This window comes from Mastigoproctus giganteus, chromosome 9 (assembly GCF_048544385.1).
Source record: "Mastigoproctus giganteus isolate SK-2022 chromosome 9, ASM4854438v1, whole genome shotgun sequence".
Classification (NCBI taxonomy): Eukaryota; Metazoa; Arthropoda; class Arachnida; order Uropygi; family Thelyphonidae; genus Mastigoproctus; species Mastigoproctus giganteus.
The window spans coordinates 31,391,134-31,405,934 of record NC_143583.1 but is presented as its reverse complement, the minus strand read 5'-3'; the positions used below and the strand labels follow the sequence as shown (position 1 = coordinate 31,405,934).

Genomic DNA, 14,801 nt, shown 5'->3' with positions numbered 1-14,801 from the left:
CACTGACACGATCTGAGCAAATGTTGACATCAGAACTTTTGAAACAGTAATCCGACCAAGGAAAAGTAGAAAAGAAATCTCGCAGGTCATCCCATTTTGCATTCTTATAATGCCAAACAATACGAGGTTGGGAATAGGAATGAGATAAAGGTTACATTGGAGAAGAGATAATCACGAAGTTGTGATCTGAAGTGCCTAAACGACCTCTTACTTCGACCGTGTACTTAGAAGGGTTGTTTGTGAGAAAAAGATCAAGCGTATTGGCTGTATGATTAGGATTGTCCGGTATACTTGTAGGTAAATGAACAATCTGTGCAAGTCATTAGTAATTGCAAAAGCCTAAGCATCTCAACCTGCTGGGTCGGTGTGACTAGAAAACGGAAGCCCGCTGGAGTTGTGAACATTAAAATCACCAAGGAAAATTATCTCACTGTTAGGAAAGTTGGACTGGAGAAAGTCAAGTTGCAAAGAGAGGAAGTCAAAGAGCTCCAAGTGATTAGTGGAGTTGGGAGAACAATAGAGACAACAGATGAATTTGACACGATGAGGTAGAGAGATTTTAAGCTAGACAAGATCAAAGAGAGGAGATTCCAAATTGCCAAGTCTCTGACAGGGAATATCAGAACGGACATATGCAAAAGTACCACCTTTGAGGCGAAAGGAATCATAAAGCGAATAATTTGGGTATCTGAGATGAGCAGTAGTTGAATCAACCGATAACTGAGATTCTGTCAGAAAAAGTACATGAGGTTTGGCAGCCTGCAAGTGGAAATGGAATTGAGACAACGTATATTTGTGAAATGAATTATGAAGTGCTTGGGAGGTTTAGATCTTTTTGCAGATAAACTTTTTCTATTACTTTGACAATTCATGGTGTATTCAATAGTAAGAAAAAGTGGGTGGGACATGCTGTATGAAGTAATGAAATTATTGGATATGGCGTACACGTGGTAAGAATATACCCAGATCCTTGACATAATGTGGCCTCGACAATGCTCCCCGCATACACACTACTTGGACTCCTCCAGTCACTATCTGGCAGAGTAGAGGTAGCAAGATTATACACTAGCTGATCCGGATGCCTCCTAGATAGTTACCAATAGGTTCGGTCTGGTGTGCTAACTAGCGGCCGGCCTGCGAACACCGTTTTTTCGAGGGTACAGACCCTCGAAATGTAAGGAATATTGGATCTCGCCACGACGTTCATCATAACCTCAAAAGTCATCAATCATACTGCATGATAGAAGAGATAGGGAAGGGTTGACCGGAACTTAGCTCTAGAGACTAAACATGGGTTCCACCACTTCAAGCCTCCAATTAGCAAAGTGGTGGTATTTCACCGGTTGATGAGAGTCATCTACCACCTAGTACTGCCTGGTAACATAGAGGGGCGGCGTTTCTCCATGTGGTGTGGGCGCCACACCCCGACCCCTGCTTACATTGGTTCACACCTGTGTGGTCACCCACCATGTACTTGTGCATGGAGGTTATACCCAGGATTACTAACAGTCCCACCATCGTGAAGGTGCAAGCAGAGGATTTGGCTGTCACAGACCGCCGAAATTGGATCCACTTGACTTGAGTGTCACCCGAATATCAGTTCCATCAGCGTTTTAGACTCCCAGGTAACAAGTACAGCTTGTCTGGCATATCTGAGAGAATGTCTGTGACAACCTCAAGGACCAATTTTTTTACCCCTCATGATAGTTATATCTTTAAGTAAATCCCACATCAGTACAATGATCACTGCCACCGAGGGTCTCCTTTATCTGCAGATTCATAATGCATGAATAATCACTGCTGATAATCAGATAAAGAGTATTACTCCATCTGGTTGCCTCTCAAACATGCTGCTGTAGAAAACAATCATCCAATAAATCCACAAGTCTTGCTAGTGTGTGAGTAATTTATAAACTACTGGTAACAATGTTTACAAACTGCAGTTAACTTAAGCAATTACTGGGTCCTTAAAAATATACAAATAATCATGTGATCCTATTATCATCACACAATATTCGTGAATGCAGAAAGACTCAACATATAAATGTGAAACTAGTTCCTTGTCTTTGATTTTCTTCAAAAGCATATACAGAAATACAAATACAGTGGATTCCAGTTATTTGGGCCACCGGTTAATCGGTGTAGCCGTTTATTTGGGACAAAACTTAAAAAACAGAAACCAATCAAGAAAATAGCCAGGCTTACTTCGCTTAATTGGGACAGCATGCCGTTTAATCGGGGCAGGAGACCGCAGCACTGGAGATTACCCTATGATTGTCTCCGATGGTATCACGTGGTTCGGTTGAAATTCTGGAGGTCAAAACCATAAAACAATAAAAACAATTAGCAGTCACCTGTTTATTGGGCTTTTCTGTTAGTGAAATCTATCATAAACGAATAGTAAACTCGATCTTATTGAATTTGCAATAATACCAACAGCTGGAATTCTGTGGGTTATTATGGTGAATTGTGTTTACACTTCCATGAAATCTTCAATCATATAAAAAAATTAATTTTCAGATCTTCTCTTCATTCCTATTTTTAAAGCTTTGTAACTCATTACTCCATTCTCACTTGCGCATATTGTGTTACTTGCAATTTGTGTGTGCCGTGTTCTTTGTTATTGATTGCTTATTTTTTTACTGTTTTAAATTTTAACCCCACACACAAATGTCAGTGAACAGAAATGTCAACTAGTTCGTATGTACATATTACAGTACTATTAGTAAAATAATAAGAAGAGGAGTTTACCTCAATATATTACGTAGAACTCGATATAGTTCTACGTACTATATTGAGGTAAACTCCTCTTCTTATTATTTTACTAATATTATTATCAACGTAGAACATATTGAGTAGTACAGCTCTGATTCATACTATATATTACAGTACGTATTAATTTTTCCGATTATCACGTATATTCTTCCGATTTTCACGTATCATTTAATTTTTTAATTGGTAAGGTAATAAAGGGTAAATCTGTGCTTAATATATTTTTGCTTTTATAGCCTGTGGATAATATTTCTCCTATTTTCTCTAATTAGAATAGTTGTTTAATAGAATTAAAATTCAATCCACAAACGTGATCACAATCGGCGCTTACTGCTTGCTACACATCGTATAGTGAATGGTACTTTACTATGGTGAGTTCATCATAACGTGATTTGATTGTACACTGAACCAATTGTAAACGGGGGGGGGGGGGGGGGGGGGGGGGGGTACATTGTATTTTTAACTATTTGCGTGAAACTTCAGATAATTGGGGCAGCCGCTTAATCGGGCCAAAATGCACTAGTCCCGATGTGTCCCAAATAACCGGAATGGACTGTATGTAGTTGTTGTTATGTTGTTATTTTTGTTTTTAGGAGCATTAGCAACTAAGGCCATATTGCTCAGGCAATATGTGGTGGTCATTCCCTGACCTTTCTACATCCTCCGTATTTGGCGATCACGGGCTCGAACCCCAGTCTTATCAAGAAGCGTGTGCTAATACTGCTGCTCCTGCCCACCTGGCTATGGAGGCGCCTACAAACATGTAGACTAAATGTTGAACCAGATATGAAGATAAAATTGTACCCTTTTGCTCTTGACATAAAGTTGCTATGTGACATTAGACAATAGAATCATTCACAATAATTTTTTTCTTGGTTACGTAAAAGCTGTAAAGTGTGCATGTAATAAATGACTTATTATTATAAAATTAAAGAATGAAAATTTATTCAGTTCGTCCCAATTTATTTTTAAACCATATTTATATTTTTGAGCTGCAAAAAAAAAAAAAAAAAAAAAATTAGTCACAGCTATATAAAGTTTGGAAAATCCTGACATAAAGCACTTAAAAATTATATATAAATAAAAATTCTTGTATTCTCAGGATAGTGTAAATAAATACAATAAATAACCAATAAAAACAGATGTTTTTGGATCATATGACCACAGAATGAAACTCTAGTCCCCCCCCCCCTCAAAAATAACAGTATTTTCTCCATCATTTTATGATGGATTATATGATAACATTTTTGTCATGTGCTACTTTATTTATTAATGATCATGTTAAATGTAGTTGAAACAAAGCTATTAGCTGTAATTTTGAAATGACTATCTGAGAAGTAATTTTATTTAATAAAATTAATGTACTTCAAAGAATACTTCTGCATCTCTCAAGTTTACTAAGCTTTCCTAGTTCTGATTTATAACTTAAGTTAACTATCAGATATTTTAGTGGGAGAGGGGGTTGATCAATATAAAATTAAAGTAATAAAGTATATAAGTGTTTATCCCACTAGTTTATGATAAGCGAACATAATATATAATAAAAATCCCTTCTAATATCATATGCATCTACTTTGATCATATGCACTATGATCAAAGTAGAATGAAGGAATCCTCCAACAACCAATTATCCTGATGGCTTCATCGGTGAGAAAGAAGAAAAGGATGTAAAAAAGCTACTATACATGGATCCCAGTAGATGAAAACAGTTTAATTTTAAAAAATACATTGACATGACTCAAGCTATCAACTTTAAAATAGGAGAGCAAGCACTGCAAAATGCAATGCAATGATAAATGAACTGAATGAAGCTAAACAGCAGTCCAACTAGCTGACTACTAGGAAATATCAGTGGCATGCAATATAAGAGCTGAAATTTGTTTCAAGAATGAAATTTGATGGGATCATACATCATGTTCTTTTCTGAAGTGATTATAATATTATTGCAATAATTTTCTTTTCAACATGTAGCTTGCTGGTTGGTTTGGGTTTTTTTTTTTTTTTTTAGGAGCATTAGCAACTAAGGCCATATTGCTCCGAGGATATGCAGTGGTCCTTCTCTGACCTTACCACATCCTCCGTATTTGGTGGTCACGGGCTCGAACCCTGGTCTAATCAAGAAGCGTGTGCTACGCACTGCTTCTTCTGCCCCTCTGGCTAAGGAGGCGCCTATGTAGCTTGCCTTTATTATCGAAAGCTGAAATGGAGTCTGCTGATAATTTTATTAATTTTTAAATTTGAGGTGAGCAAATATAAAAATCTACTCACTAGAAACAGAAGGTTACTTCTATTATATTATATATCATTTCATTCAGCCATTACAAATAACATTTAACTACTTTGAGATGTGCCACATACTTAAACACTAATCATAATTACTATGCAAATGATTACTTACAGGCAATATATACATTTTCCACAATCTTCAGCTAAACATCCTTCACATTCTTTACAGCGCACTTTTCTCACTCTTGGTTTGGGAATTTTAATTACTGTTTTCCTTCTGGCTGGTTTGGCATGCAGTAAACTAGGAGCTTTTTTACCAGTCACTTGGATAACAGGTGTTGCTTCTCTTCCTTCTCTGACATCTTTTCCATCTTTTCCTGTAGCTCTCTTAATAAGTTCATCAAGGGGAAGATCATCAGAATCAGGACTGCCTGCAAATAGCAGCAAAAGGAGAAAAATTCAATCTTTGGAGGAGGAAAAAAAAATTCTCCCCCCCTTTACAAAACTTACCTGCATATCTAAGGTATGCATTGTAAAATTACATCATAATGATGAATGTTGTATGAATATCTGTCTGTTACATGAACTGGCTTACTGTATATTTCTTCTTGTATCCATCTCTCAACAATTTACACATCCAATTATATTTATCAAGGACTTGTAACAACCAAATAACAGTGAACAATGAAAAATTTTCAAATGGAAATATGAACTGATTTTGAATGTGCAGATTGTTTTTATCCTAGCACCCTCAGTTTGCAAGATATTTCATATTTTAGTTTTCAAGTACTTAGATTTTGGTCTATCTTTTCATATCATTTGGACTGCTGATAGCAAAGTTCTGGAATCAGAAGTCTTCTAGACATTGCTGCACTGGTAAGTTTCTAGCAATTTCTAGACTATTCTATCTATTCTACCCCATATGCACCATGCAAGTCGGATGGATAATATACAGTGAGGTTCAAAACACTTTCATCACTTCCAAAATTAACCGAATTTCTATGAAATTTGGCAATATTTGGATGATGCAATGGGGTAATGCTATTACAAAACGTATCATATACGTTTTGTAATAACATTACCCCATTGCATCATCCATCTCTTTCAAGCTCTATTAGATGATGTCACATGTCATACATGATTGCATCACCCTAGTGGCAAAAATACAGTGCATATGCCATGTGTCCAGCATTCTGTACTATTGCAATAGTTAAGTTTTCACAATTGACACCATGTATGAAAAGTTACACTGTGTTGAATGTAGCGAACCTTCTACATATGAAACAGCTAAAAGGATGCATTGTAATCAGTCAACAGTGACATTATATTTATTAGACACTGGGAGGCTAAACAGAAAGAAAGGAAGTGGAAGTCTGTGGATATCTTCTGTAGTGCAGGACAGAGATCCTCACTGACAGCATGTGAGGAAGATACAGTAAGTAGACATCTTTTCTCATCAGGATTAGTAGCACGTTACCCAAGAAAAAGCAACTTTTGATGCAAAAAATAAAAGCTCAGCATCCAAAGTGGGCAAAATAAGATAGCAAGCCAGCTGGTCTGAGGCTCAGTGGAAATGTGTTATTTTCTCTGATGAATCAAAATTCCACTTGATGATTCGGACAGCCAGCAGACTGTTAGACGAAAAAGGGGAGAAGAATTTCATTCTGACTTATCTCCACAGTACACCATTCTGCATCTCAAATGATATGGGACTGTATTTTACATAAAGGAGTTGGTTGTCTTGAATTTGTGAGGGGTACAGTGAATGTTGAAGCATACAAGGACATTCTTGAGGCAAAATCACTTCCCACAATTAGAGATCATTATGGGGATGTTGTCGACTGCATTTTTCAGGATAATTCTGCTCCATGTCATAGAGCCAAAAATATAAGCACTACTTCATAAAATTAGAAGCAAAAGTTTCAAATTTAGGAAATGTCGCACTCCAGCTTAAATAAATGTAATTTATTTTGCAGTCTTTACTGTCCACAGGTGCAAAAATGGTTGCTAGTATGGAGGGTAAATAAATTTGCACAGTAATATGGCCTGGGAAAATTCCAGACCTCAATTCAATTGAGAATTGGAACAACATGGGTGTTTCAGTAATGCAAAAGAAAACAAAAACACTTAGAGAGCTACAGGAGACATTAATCCATGAGATCTTCCAGGAATACACTCAGAACGTTATAGAGTCAATGCCATGACAAAGTGCAGCAATCAACAAAGTAAGAGGAGGGCCAACAACACATTGGTGTGCATTTTGTTGTGTTTTTTTTGGCTTTATAGCTGCCTGTCCTAGTATGAGCAAAAAAATGAAAAAAATTTTTGTCATTATATGAATCATAAGTAACATGCTGTTATTTTGGAGAAAAGTACTTATTTCATTGTATATTTACCCATAAGGCATAAAAGTAAATTTTTCTGTAATTAATAGTTTCATATATGTATTGTTATTACTTATTTATGTTCTTTCTAAGTAATTATTCATGTACTTATTTATGAGTAATGTTGTTACTTATTAGTAAACGTGTGCTCTTTTTATAGTTTTTGGTGTTGACTGCAGTTGAATGTGATTTGAAAATATTATGTCAGTGCACTAATTCATCAGATAGCTCTTTCCATGTATGCAGTGATTACACAATGATATCTCACAGAGATAGACTATAATGCCTCTATTAGAAAGCATATTAACTTTATTTTGACTGCAAATTAGGTGATCAGAACAAGAAGTGGGCACCTCATATAAAGTATCTCTGTCATTTGCCATTTCCAGAATGTGGAGGGAGTTAGCCAATTATGTGTGCAACTGCTATTTTTTATAACTTAACTGAAGGACAGGAATGGAAAGACAAAAAAAAAAAAAAAAAAACTGAGTATCCAAATAATTCTGCTAGCAGGGACAGGAAGATGATTATCCCATTATACAAGGCAATGATCAGGGCACACCTAGAGTACTGCGCACAGGTCTGGAGGCCTCATTTTAGGAAGGATGTAGAGTTGCTAGAATGAGTACAAAGAAGGGCAACAAGATTGGTGAGGGGGAAACAAAGGGGTGCTCTTACCAAGAAAGGTTTAAGTTCTGCAAATTGCAGTGCCTGCAATGTAGGCACCTGCGAGGTGATCTGACTGAGGTGTATAAGACCTTGAATGGGTTGAGTAAGCTGAATGCTGATGGGAGTCTTCTTCTTGCTCAGATTAAGAACCTGGGGGGGGGGGGGCATCGTTTCAAATTGAGGAAAGAAAGTTGTAGAATAGATGTGTGGAAATTTGCCTTTAGCCAGCAGGTAGTTGGAAAGAAAGTTGTAGAATAGATGTGTGGAAATTTGCCTTTAGCCAGCAGGTAGTTGATTCGTGGAACAGAGGTCCATTCTTTATTGTGGAAGTTGATAGCCTAGTTAAATTTAAGGCTGAGCTGGACAGGCATTTGGAACGAATGAAGGGGTGAAATGGAAGGGTTTTTTTTTTTTTTTTTGGCTGATGCTGCATAAGCTTGCTTCCTTGCATCATATGCCTCTACTAATGCTAACCCATCAACCAGTTAATCACAGCAACAAACTATTTGTTCCTGTTTCTCCAAACCTGGTTGATAGAAGAGGAAATAGTCTAAAGAACAGGCAGAGCATTTAAGAAATAGGAATAAATGCAACTAACTACAAAAAAAAAAAAAAAAAAAAACGATGACAATATGAAATTTCACAATGTGGAAGAAAAATACAGTATGAAAAATACAGTAACTTGTTTGGCTAATAACAATGTATCTGGATTCAATTCCCATTGAAGACTGAAGAAATTTCTAAAATCCTTTTCAATCAAGGGTGTAGTTAGTTTATCTCAAGCAGATGGAGTAGGGTTTTTCTTTGAGTTATTTCAGGAGGATTTTTCATGAGAATCAGCCCATGAACACACATTTCCACAGATATAACACATTGACAATAATTCATCAGACAGCAGTCATTCTGCAAAAGTATGATCATGAGAGCATTACATATTCATAATTACATCATATTTTTATAAATAAAATTAAAAGCATAAATTTACAATCTTTTGAAGCATGAATGAAATCAAAGATTAAATTGTGACAATCACCTTGTTTGTTTCAAATTAATAATAATTTGAAATTTCGTTAATTTAAAGTTTACTTCACAATATAAAATATCATTAACTTACTTCTTCTTAATTCAATTTCCAATAATTTCTGTTTTTCTTCTTGAGGTAAAGCACTTAAACTAAACCTTTCAGATTCAGTTGGAGAGGGAAATGTTGCTCGAGGATGACCCAAAACTACTGCTGCTCTTCGACATACATGCTTTATTCTGGGTCCGCGGATGGCAGTTTCCTCAGAAGAAGGACTATGGGCACTTGGCAGAAGAGGATCTAATAATAGCAAGTCAAGTAAGTATTAGTATCTTTTTATAATAGATGGGAAACTGTTCACAACATCAACTATATATATATACATATATATATATATATATTTAATAATTTACTCAGACTGCCAAGTTAAATAAAATGATTACCCAAAATTAAGAACATGCAGCCCCCCTTTGTATGTAATCATGCTTAATGTACTGAATGTTCATTTCATTAGGTACACTGCCAAATAGCAAGCAGACTCCTGTTCAGTCCTCAGAATACACCTGGATTTGTCATGGAATGGCATCAAAAAGCAGCGCTGTTCATCCATGTTGACTAAACTGCTTCCCACAATTATTTCAACAAAATTTGACATAACTTAATTATAATCTACATAAATTTTAGAAAAGCTTTTGACATAGTCACACAACTGTTTTGTGTGGAAGCTGCAGAGATGTTGGTAGTTTCTACAGTGGTTAAAGATCTGGCTAACCAATAAAAGGCAAAAGGGGGGTATAAAGGGGATAAGATGTTAATCAAAGTAATTAAGGTTGCAATGACAATAAAAAAGAGTAAATTGCAGCCATTATCAACCCACTGCAGGATGGAAGCCTCCTCAACAATTCATGCTGAGGGAAATGGACCATAATCTGCCACGCTGGTCCAGTGCAGGTTGGCAGATCGACCGTATTTAGCAGTCAGGGCTTGAACCCCGGTCTACTCAAAGAGCGTGTGCCACTGCACTCCCGCTCCTGACCACTTGGCTACGGAGGCAATGACAATAATTAATGTATACTCCTCCAACAAAACCTGGATAAATTAAGCTGAAAAAATGGGCTAAAAAGTGGCAATTAAAGATTATCTGCATCAAATTTAACACTAAAAAACTGCAGAAGAACACACTAACTGGGAGGTACTACACTCACTTTCATTCTCCACCACATCGTTAGTGGTGATGGTAAAAAGACTCAGGAGTAATTGTACAATCCTATATGAAGTTCTCTGAGCTGTGCAGACAGGGTGCTACAAATCATGGGGTTTTGTTAATGATATACATGAATTTTTGCAGCAGAAGACAAATAAGTGATTATCCTGTTATACAAGGCAATGGTTAAGGCACATCTTGAGTACTGCATACAGTACTGGAAGCCTCATTTTGCTGTTGGAAAGGTGCAGAGTACAGATTAGTTGGGCACAAAAGGGGTAATTTTACCAAGAAGGAACACTGTTTTGTAAACTGCAGTATCTGAAAAGTAGGCACCTGCATAGAGACATGAATGAAGTGTTTAACCCTGCAGTAGTGGTGCCCTAACAAATACAGTAGCACTATACCTGATACTGCAGTATCAGGTATAGTGATACTGATTACAGATTAAACTTTCTTTTCAATTTCTGAAAAAAGTTCATGGGTTGTTTAGGATTCTGCTTGGAATAACCAATATTTCATCTTTTCTTAATGGACTGCAATACTTAATGCAAGCATTTTTTTAGTTTTTAATAAAAAAATTAAATATTTAAAAAAAAAATGGTGTTTTTGCCACCAAAAAACACAAATGGTTTTTTTACACTGAAAGGACAGAATTCACGAGATACCTGGTTCCTGAGCAATTGGACACTTTCACCCCTATAGCTAATGGACAAACCCACCACTTGACAGTGCATTCACATAGATGGTAATTTGATGTCAGATGGTAACATGAAATTTGGATAAACATCTTGAGTTAACCGACTTTGAAAGAGGGATGATAGTGGGTGCCCGACACATGGATCACTCTATCACAGAGGTGGTACAGAAATTGCACTATCCCCATTCAACAGTACCAAGAGAGTATGGGGAATATGCCATTTCCTGAATAACATCTCATCGTGGACAGCACTGTGGGAGGAGAAAGGTGGTGGATGAACATGGCCATCAATTTCTGTCTCGCATTGTTTCAGCCAACCGGAGAGTGACAGTGGCACAAATCACTGCCGACTTCAACAAGAAATGTCTCTATCAAGACCATCACGCGATCATTAGCCACAATAGGTTATGGGAGCTGGATATCCACCAGAGTTCCATTTCTATCACTACGACACAGGACTCTAAACTGGCACTGGACTTTGGATCATTGGAGATGGGTATCCTGGTCCAATGAGTCCCGTTTACAGTTATTTCAAGCGGATGGGAGGGTGCACATCTGGCGGAAACCGCATGAAGCTATGCACCCATCATGTCAACAAGGAACTGTTCAGGCAGGTGGATGGTAGGTCTGGAGCTGTTCAATTGCCAAACATTGAGACCTCTGGTGTCCATCCACGCAGACAACTGCATCCCTTCATGATCATCATGCACCCACAGGGCAATGGACTCTTCCAGCAGGACAATGCGCCTCCCCCACAGGGACATGGTGACTTTTTTTTTTTTTTTTTTTTGGTAGTTGGCACATCGGCTTCTGTGGCCATAATGCACCTCCCAAGGTTTTTGCAGTACTTTGATCTAAGCCCGAGGCGGGATTCGAACCCACGACCTTTGGGTTGCCAGGCAGGCACTTTACCCACCCGGCTAGCCCGGTCGGCGACATGGTGACTAGAACATGGTTTAAAGAGCATCCTCCCCATTCACTGAACCCTGTAGAGAATCTTTTGGATGCTGTGGAAAGGTCCATTAAAGCTTTGGATCCTCCACCCAGGAATGCGACGGAATTATGGACAGCAGTGCAGCAAGCATGGACGGAAATACCTGTGGAAAGGTGGGTCTACCCGTTACTAGGTAGTTAACCCATGATTTCTGTCCACATAGTGTATTTTCAAAAAAAAATTTAATCCTATTTGAAATTTTAAAAAAAAAACTGCAGACAAAATATTAAAGATGAAGCTATTAGCCTCTTCTGTTTTCCTGTTTTAAAAACTGTTAAATGTACAAAATTTAAAACATCTGCATGCACATATATTTCTGCTTATTATATGTATAAATAGTTCTAAAAAAATGCTTAAATTTACATATATTACATGCTATTATTCGCTTTCATTTTCAAATTTTTTCAAAATTTATTTCAAATTTGGTGTGCTGTGAAGTACATGAAATTTGAATATTATGTATGCCTCTAACTCTCCATCACAGGTGATTATTGCTTTCCTTGTTTTTGTGTTTTTTAATCAAAAATAATAACAAATGTTTCAAATAAATCTTTCCAAACCACGTTCCAGATATAATTCTGGGAGAACAATAAATGAAAATTCAAAAGTATATCAAGTAAAATTTGCCTATATTTAGGATAGTACAAAAATCCGACTTATTATTAGACAACAATTAGGACTGAGAAATGGCAGATGAAGTTTAATATTGAAATGCAAGCAATAATCCCAGAGTAACTTATCAAATATGTGGTACTGAGAGTAGTGGAAAAATGAAAGAGACCTGGGGGGGGGGGGGGATTTGCAGTCATATATGAAATTCTCTGAGTGCAGACATGCTGCCAGGACAACTCATAGAGGTTTTGTCAATGATTACCATTAGCATTAGTAGAGGCATATGATGCAAGAAAGCAATCTTATATAGCATCAGCCAAAAAACCCTTCCTGTTTCACCCATCCATAGGCTACAAAAGCTTGTCTGGTTCAGCCTTGAATTTATTTAAACTGTCAACTTCCACAACAACAGATGGAAGTTTCTTCCAGCAATCAACCACCAGCTGGCTAAAGGTAAATTTCCACACATCTATTCTAAAATTGTCTTTCCTCACTTTGAATTTATGCCCCCTCAGGTGCAGAATCTAAGCAAGAGGAAGGATTCCATCAGCATTGAGCTTGCTCAAACCATTCAAGGCCTTATACACCTCAATCAGATCACACTGCAGTCAGTATCCACATATTGCAATTTGCAGACCTTAAGTCTTTTTGGTAACAACAATCATTTCTTCCACTCACTAATCTTGTTTCCCTTCTCTGTACTTGTTCCAGGAGCTCTACATTCCTAAAATGAGGCCTCCAGACCTGTATGCAGTACTCAAGGTGTGACCTGACCATTGCCTTATACAAGGGGGATATTCACCTCCTTATCTCAGCTAGCAAAATTCCTGTATATCATTGACAAGATTCCATGAGCTACTCTTGCATCCTGTCCACTGCTCAGAAAACTTCATATCTGACTGAACAATTACTCCCAGGTGTTTTTCATTCTCCACTACCCTGAGTGTAGTACCGCACAGTTGGTATGTTACTCGAGGGTTACTGCTGCCCATATACAGCACTTTGCATTTGCCAATGTTAAACTTCAGCTGCCACTTTTCAACCCATCTGCCCAATTTTTCTAGATCCTGGTTGCAGTAGCATACTGTCATTAACAACTCTGCCAACCTTTGTATCATCTACAAAACTTGGACATTAAGCCTGATATATACCTTCATCAATATCATTGATAAATACAGAAAACAACAATGGACCCAACAATGAACCTTGGGGACTCTACTAATAACATTAGTCCAAGAAGAGTAGTGTCCATTGATTACCATTCTCTGTCTTCTCCTACTCAACCATCCCTTTATCAATAGCAGCAACTTGCCCTTAATGCTATACTGCTCCAACTTGTACAGTAGTCTTCCATGTGCAACAGTATCAAAATCTTTCCTAAAATCCAAGTATATGATATCAAAATTATTTTTTTGCATCCAGTTCCTTTGTAACCATATTGTGGTATCCAATCAAATTGGTCAGGTAACACTTCCCCTTAAGTTATGGCATCTGAACAATAACTGCAGTCTTGTCTAGATGACCCTGCCATGCTTCTTTAACCAATTACTCCATTATTTTCCCCAGAACAGAAGTTAAACTAACAAGTGTGTAATTACTTGTGTCATCTTATGATCCCCCTTTGTGAACTGGAGGTACATTTGCACATCTCCAGTCCGTGGGGACATCCCCTGAGTCCAAGGATGCTCTCATAATTATGGCTAGGGGTTTGCCTACTTCCTTTGCTGCCTCCTTTAATATAACTGGATAGACCCCCAACCACCCCAGGTGCCTTTCTTATGTTTAACTTCAACAATTTCTCCTCCACTTTGCTCTCAGTTATTACACAATCATTTAACTTCCTGTTAGAGTTTGATAAGCTTCTGGCCTGCACTTCTCTACAGAATTCCTCACGTGTGAATGAAGATGCAAAATACTCATTCAGTTTGTTAGCTACCTGAGCAGAATTTTCAATGATCTACCCATCAATATCAAGTGGACCATCCTGATTCATCCTCTTTCTTCTAGACTTTACATAAGTAAAGATGTCTTTACTGTTATTTGCATCCTTTGCCAAAGATGTCTTGTAATCTGCCTTTGCTTGCCTATCCTCCTTTGTGACGTGATTACAGACTATCTTATACCTACCATAGGCACGTGTATCTCCTGATAATTTATATGCATCCCATGCATTTTTCTTCTCTGCCACGAGTTTCATTAGTTCATCTAACATCCTAAAC

At 37.4% G+C, this 14,801-nt stretch overlaps 1 protein-coding gene across 1 annotated transcript in view; it reads right to left on the bottom strand.

The window, feature by feature from the left end:
* Positions 1-14,801, bottom strand: part of LOC150080133 (uncharacterized) — a 348,537-nt gene that overhangs the window by 231,359 nt on the left and 102,377 nt on the right. Inside the window, exons 6-7 of the mRNA XM_090380622.1 lie at positions 9,166-9,372; positions 5,171-5,429 (exon numbers count right to left, since the gene is read on the bottom strand). Coding sequence (XP_090236748.1) covers positions 5,171-5,429; positions 9,166-9,372 — 466 coding nt within the window. The remainder of the gene's footprint in view (positions 1-5,170; positions 5,430-9,165; positions 9,373-14,801) is intronic.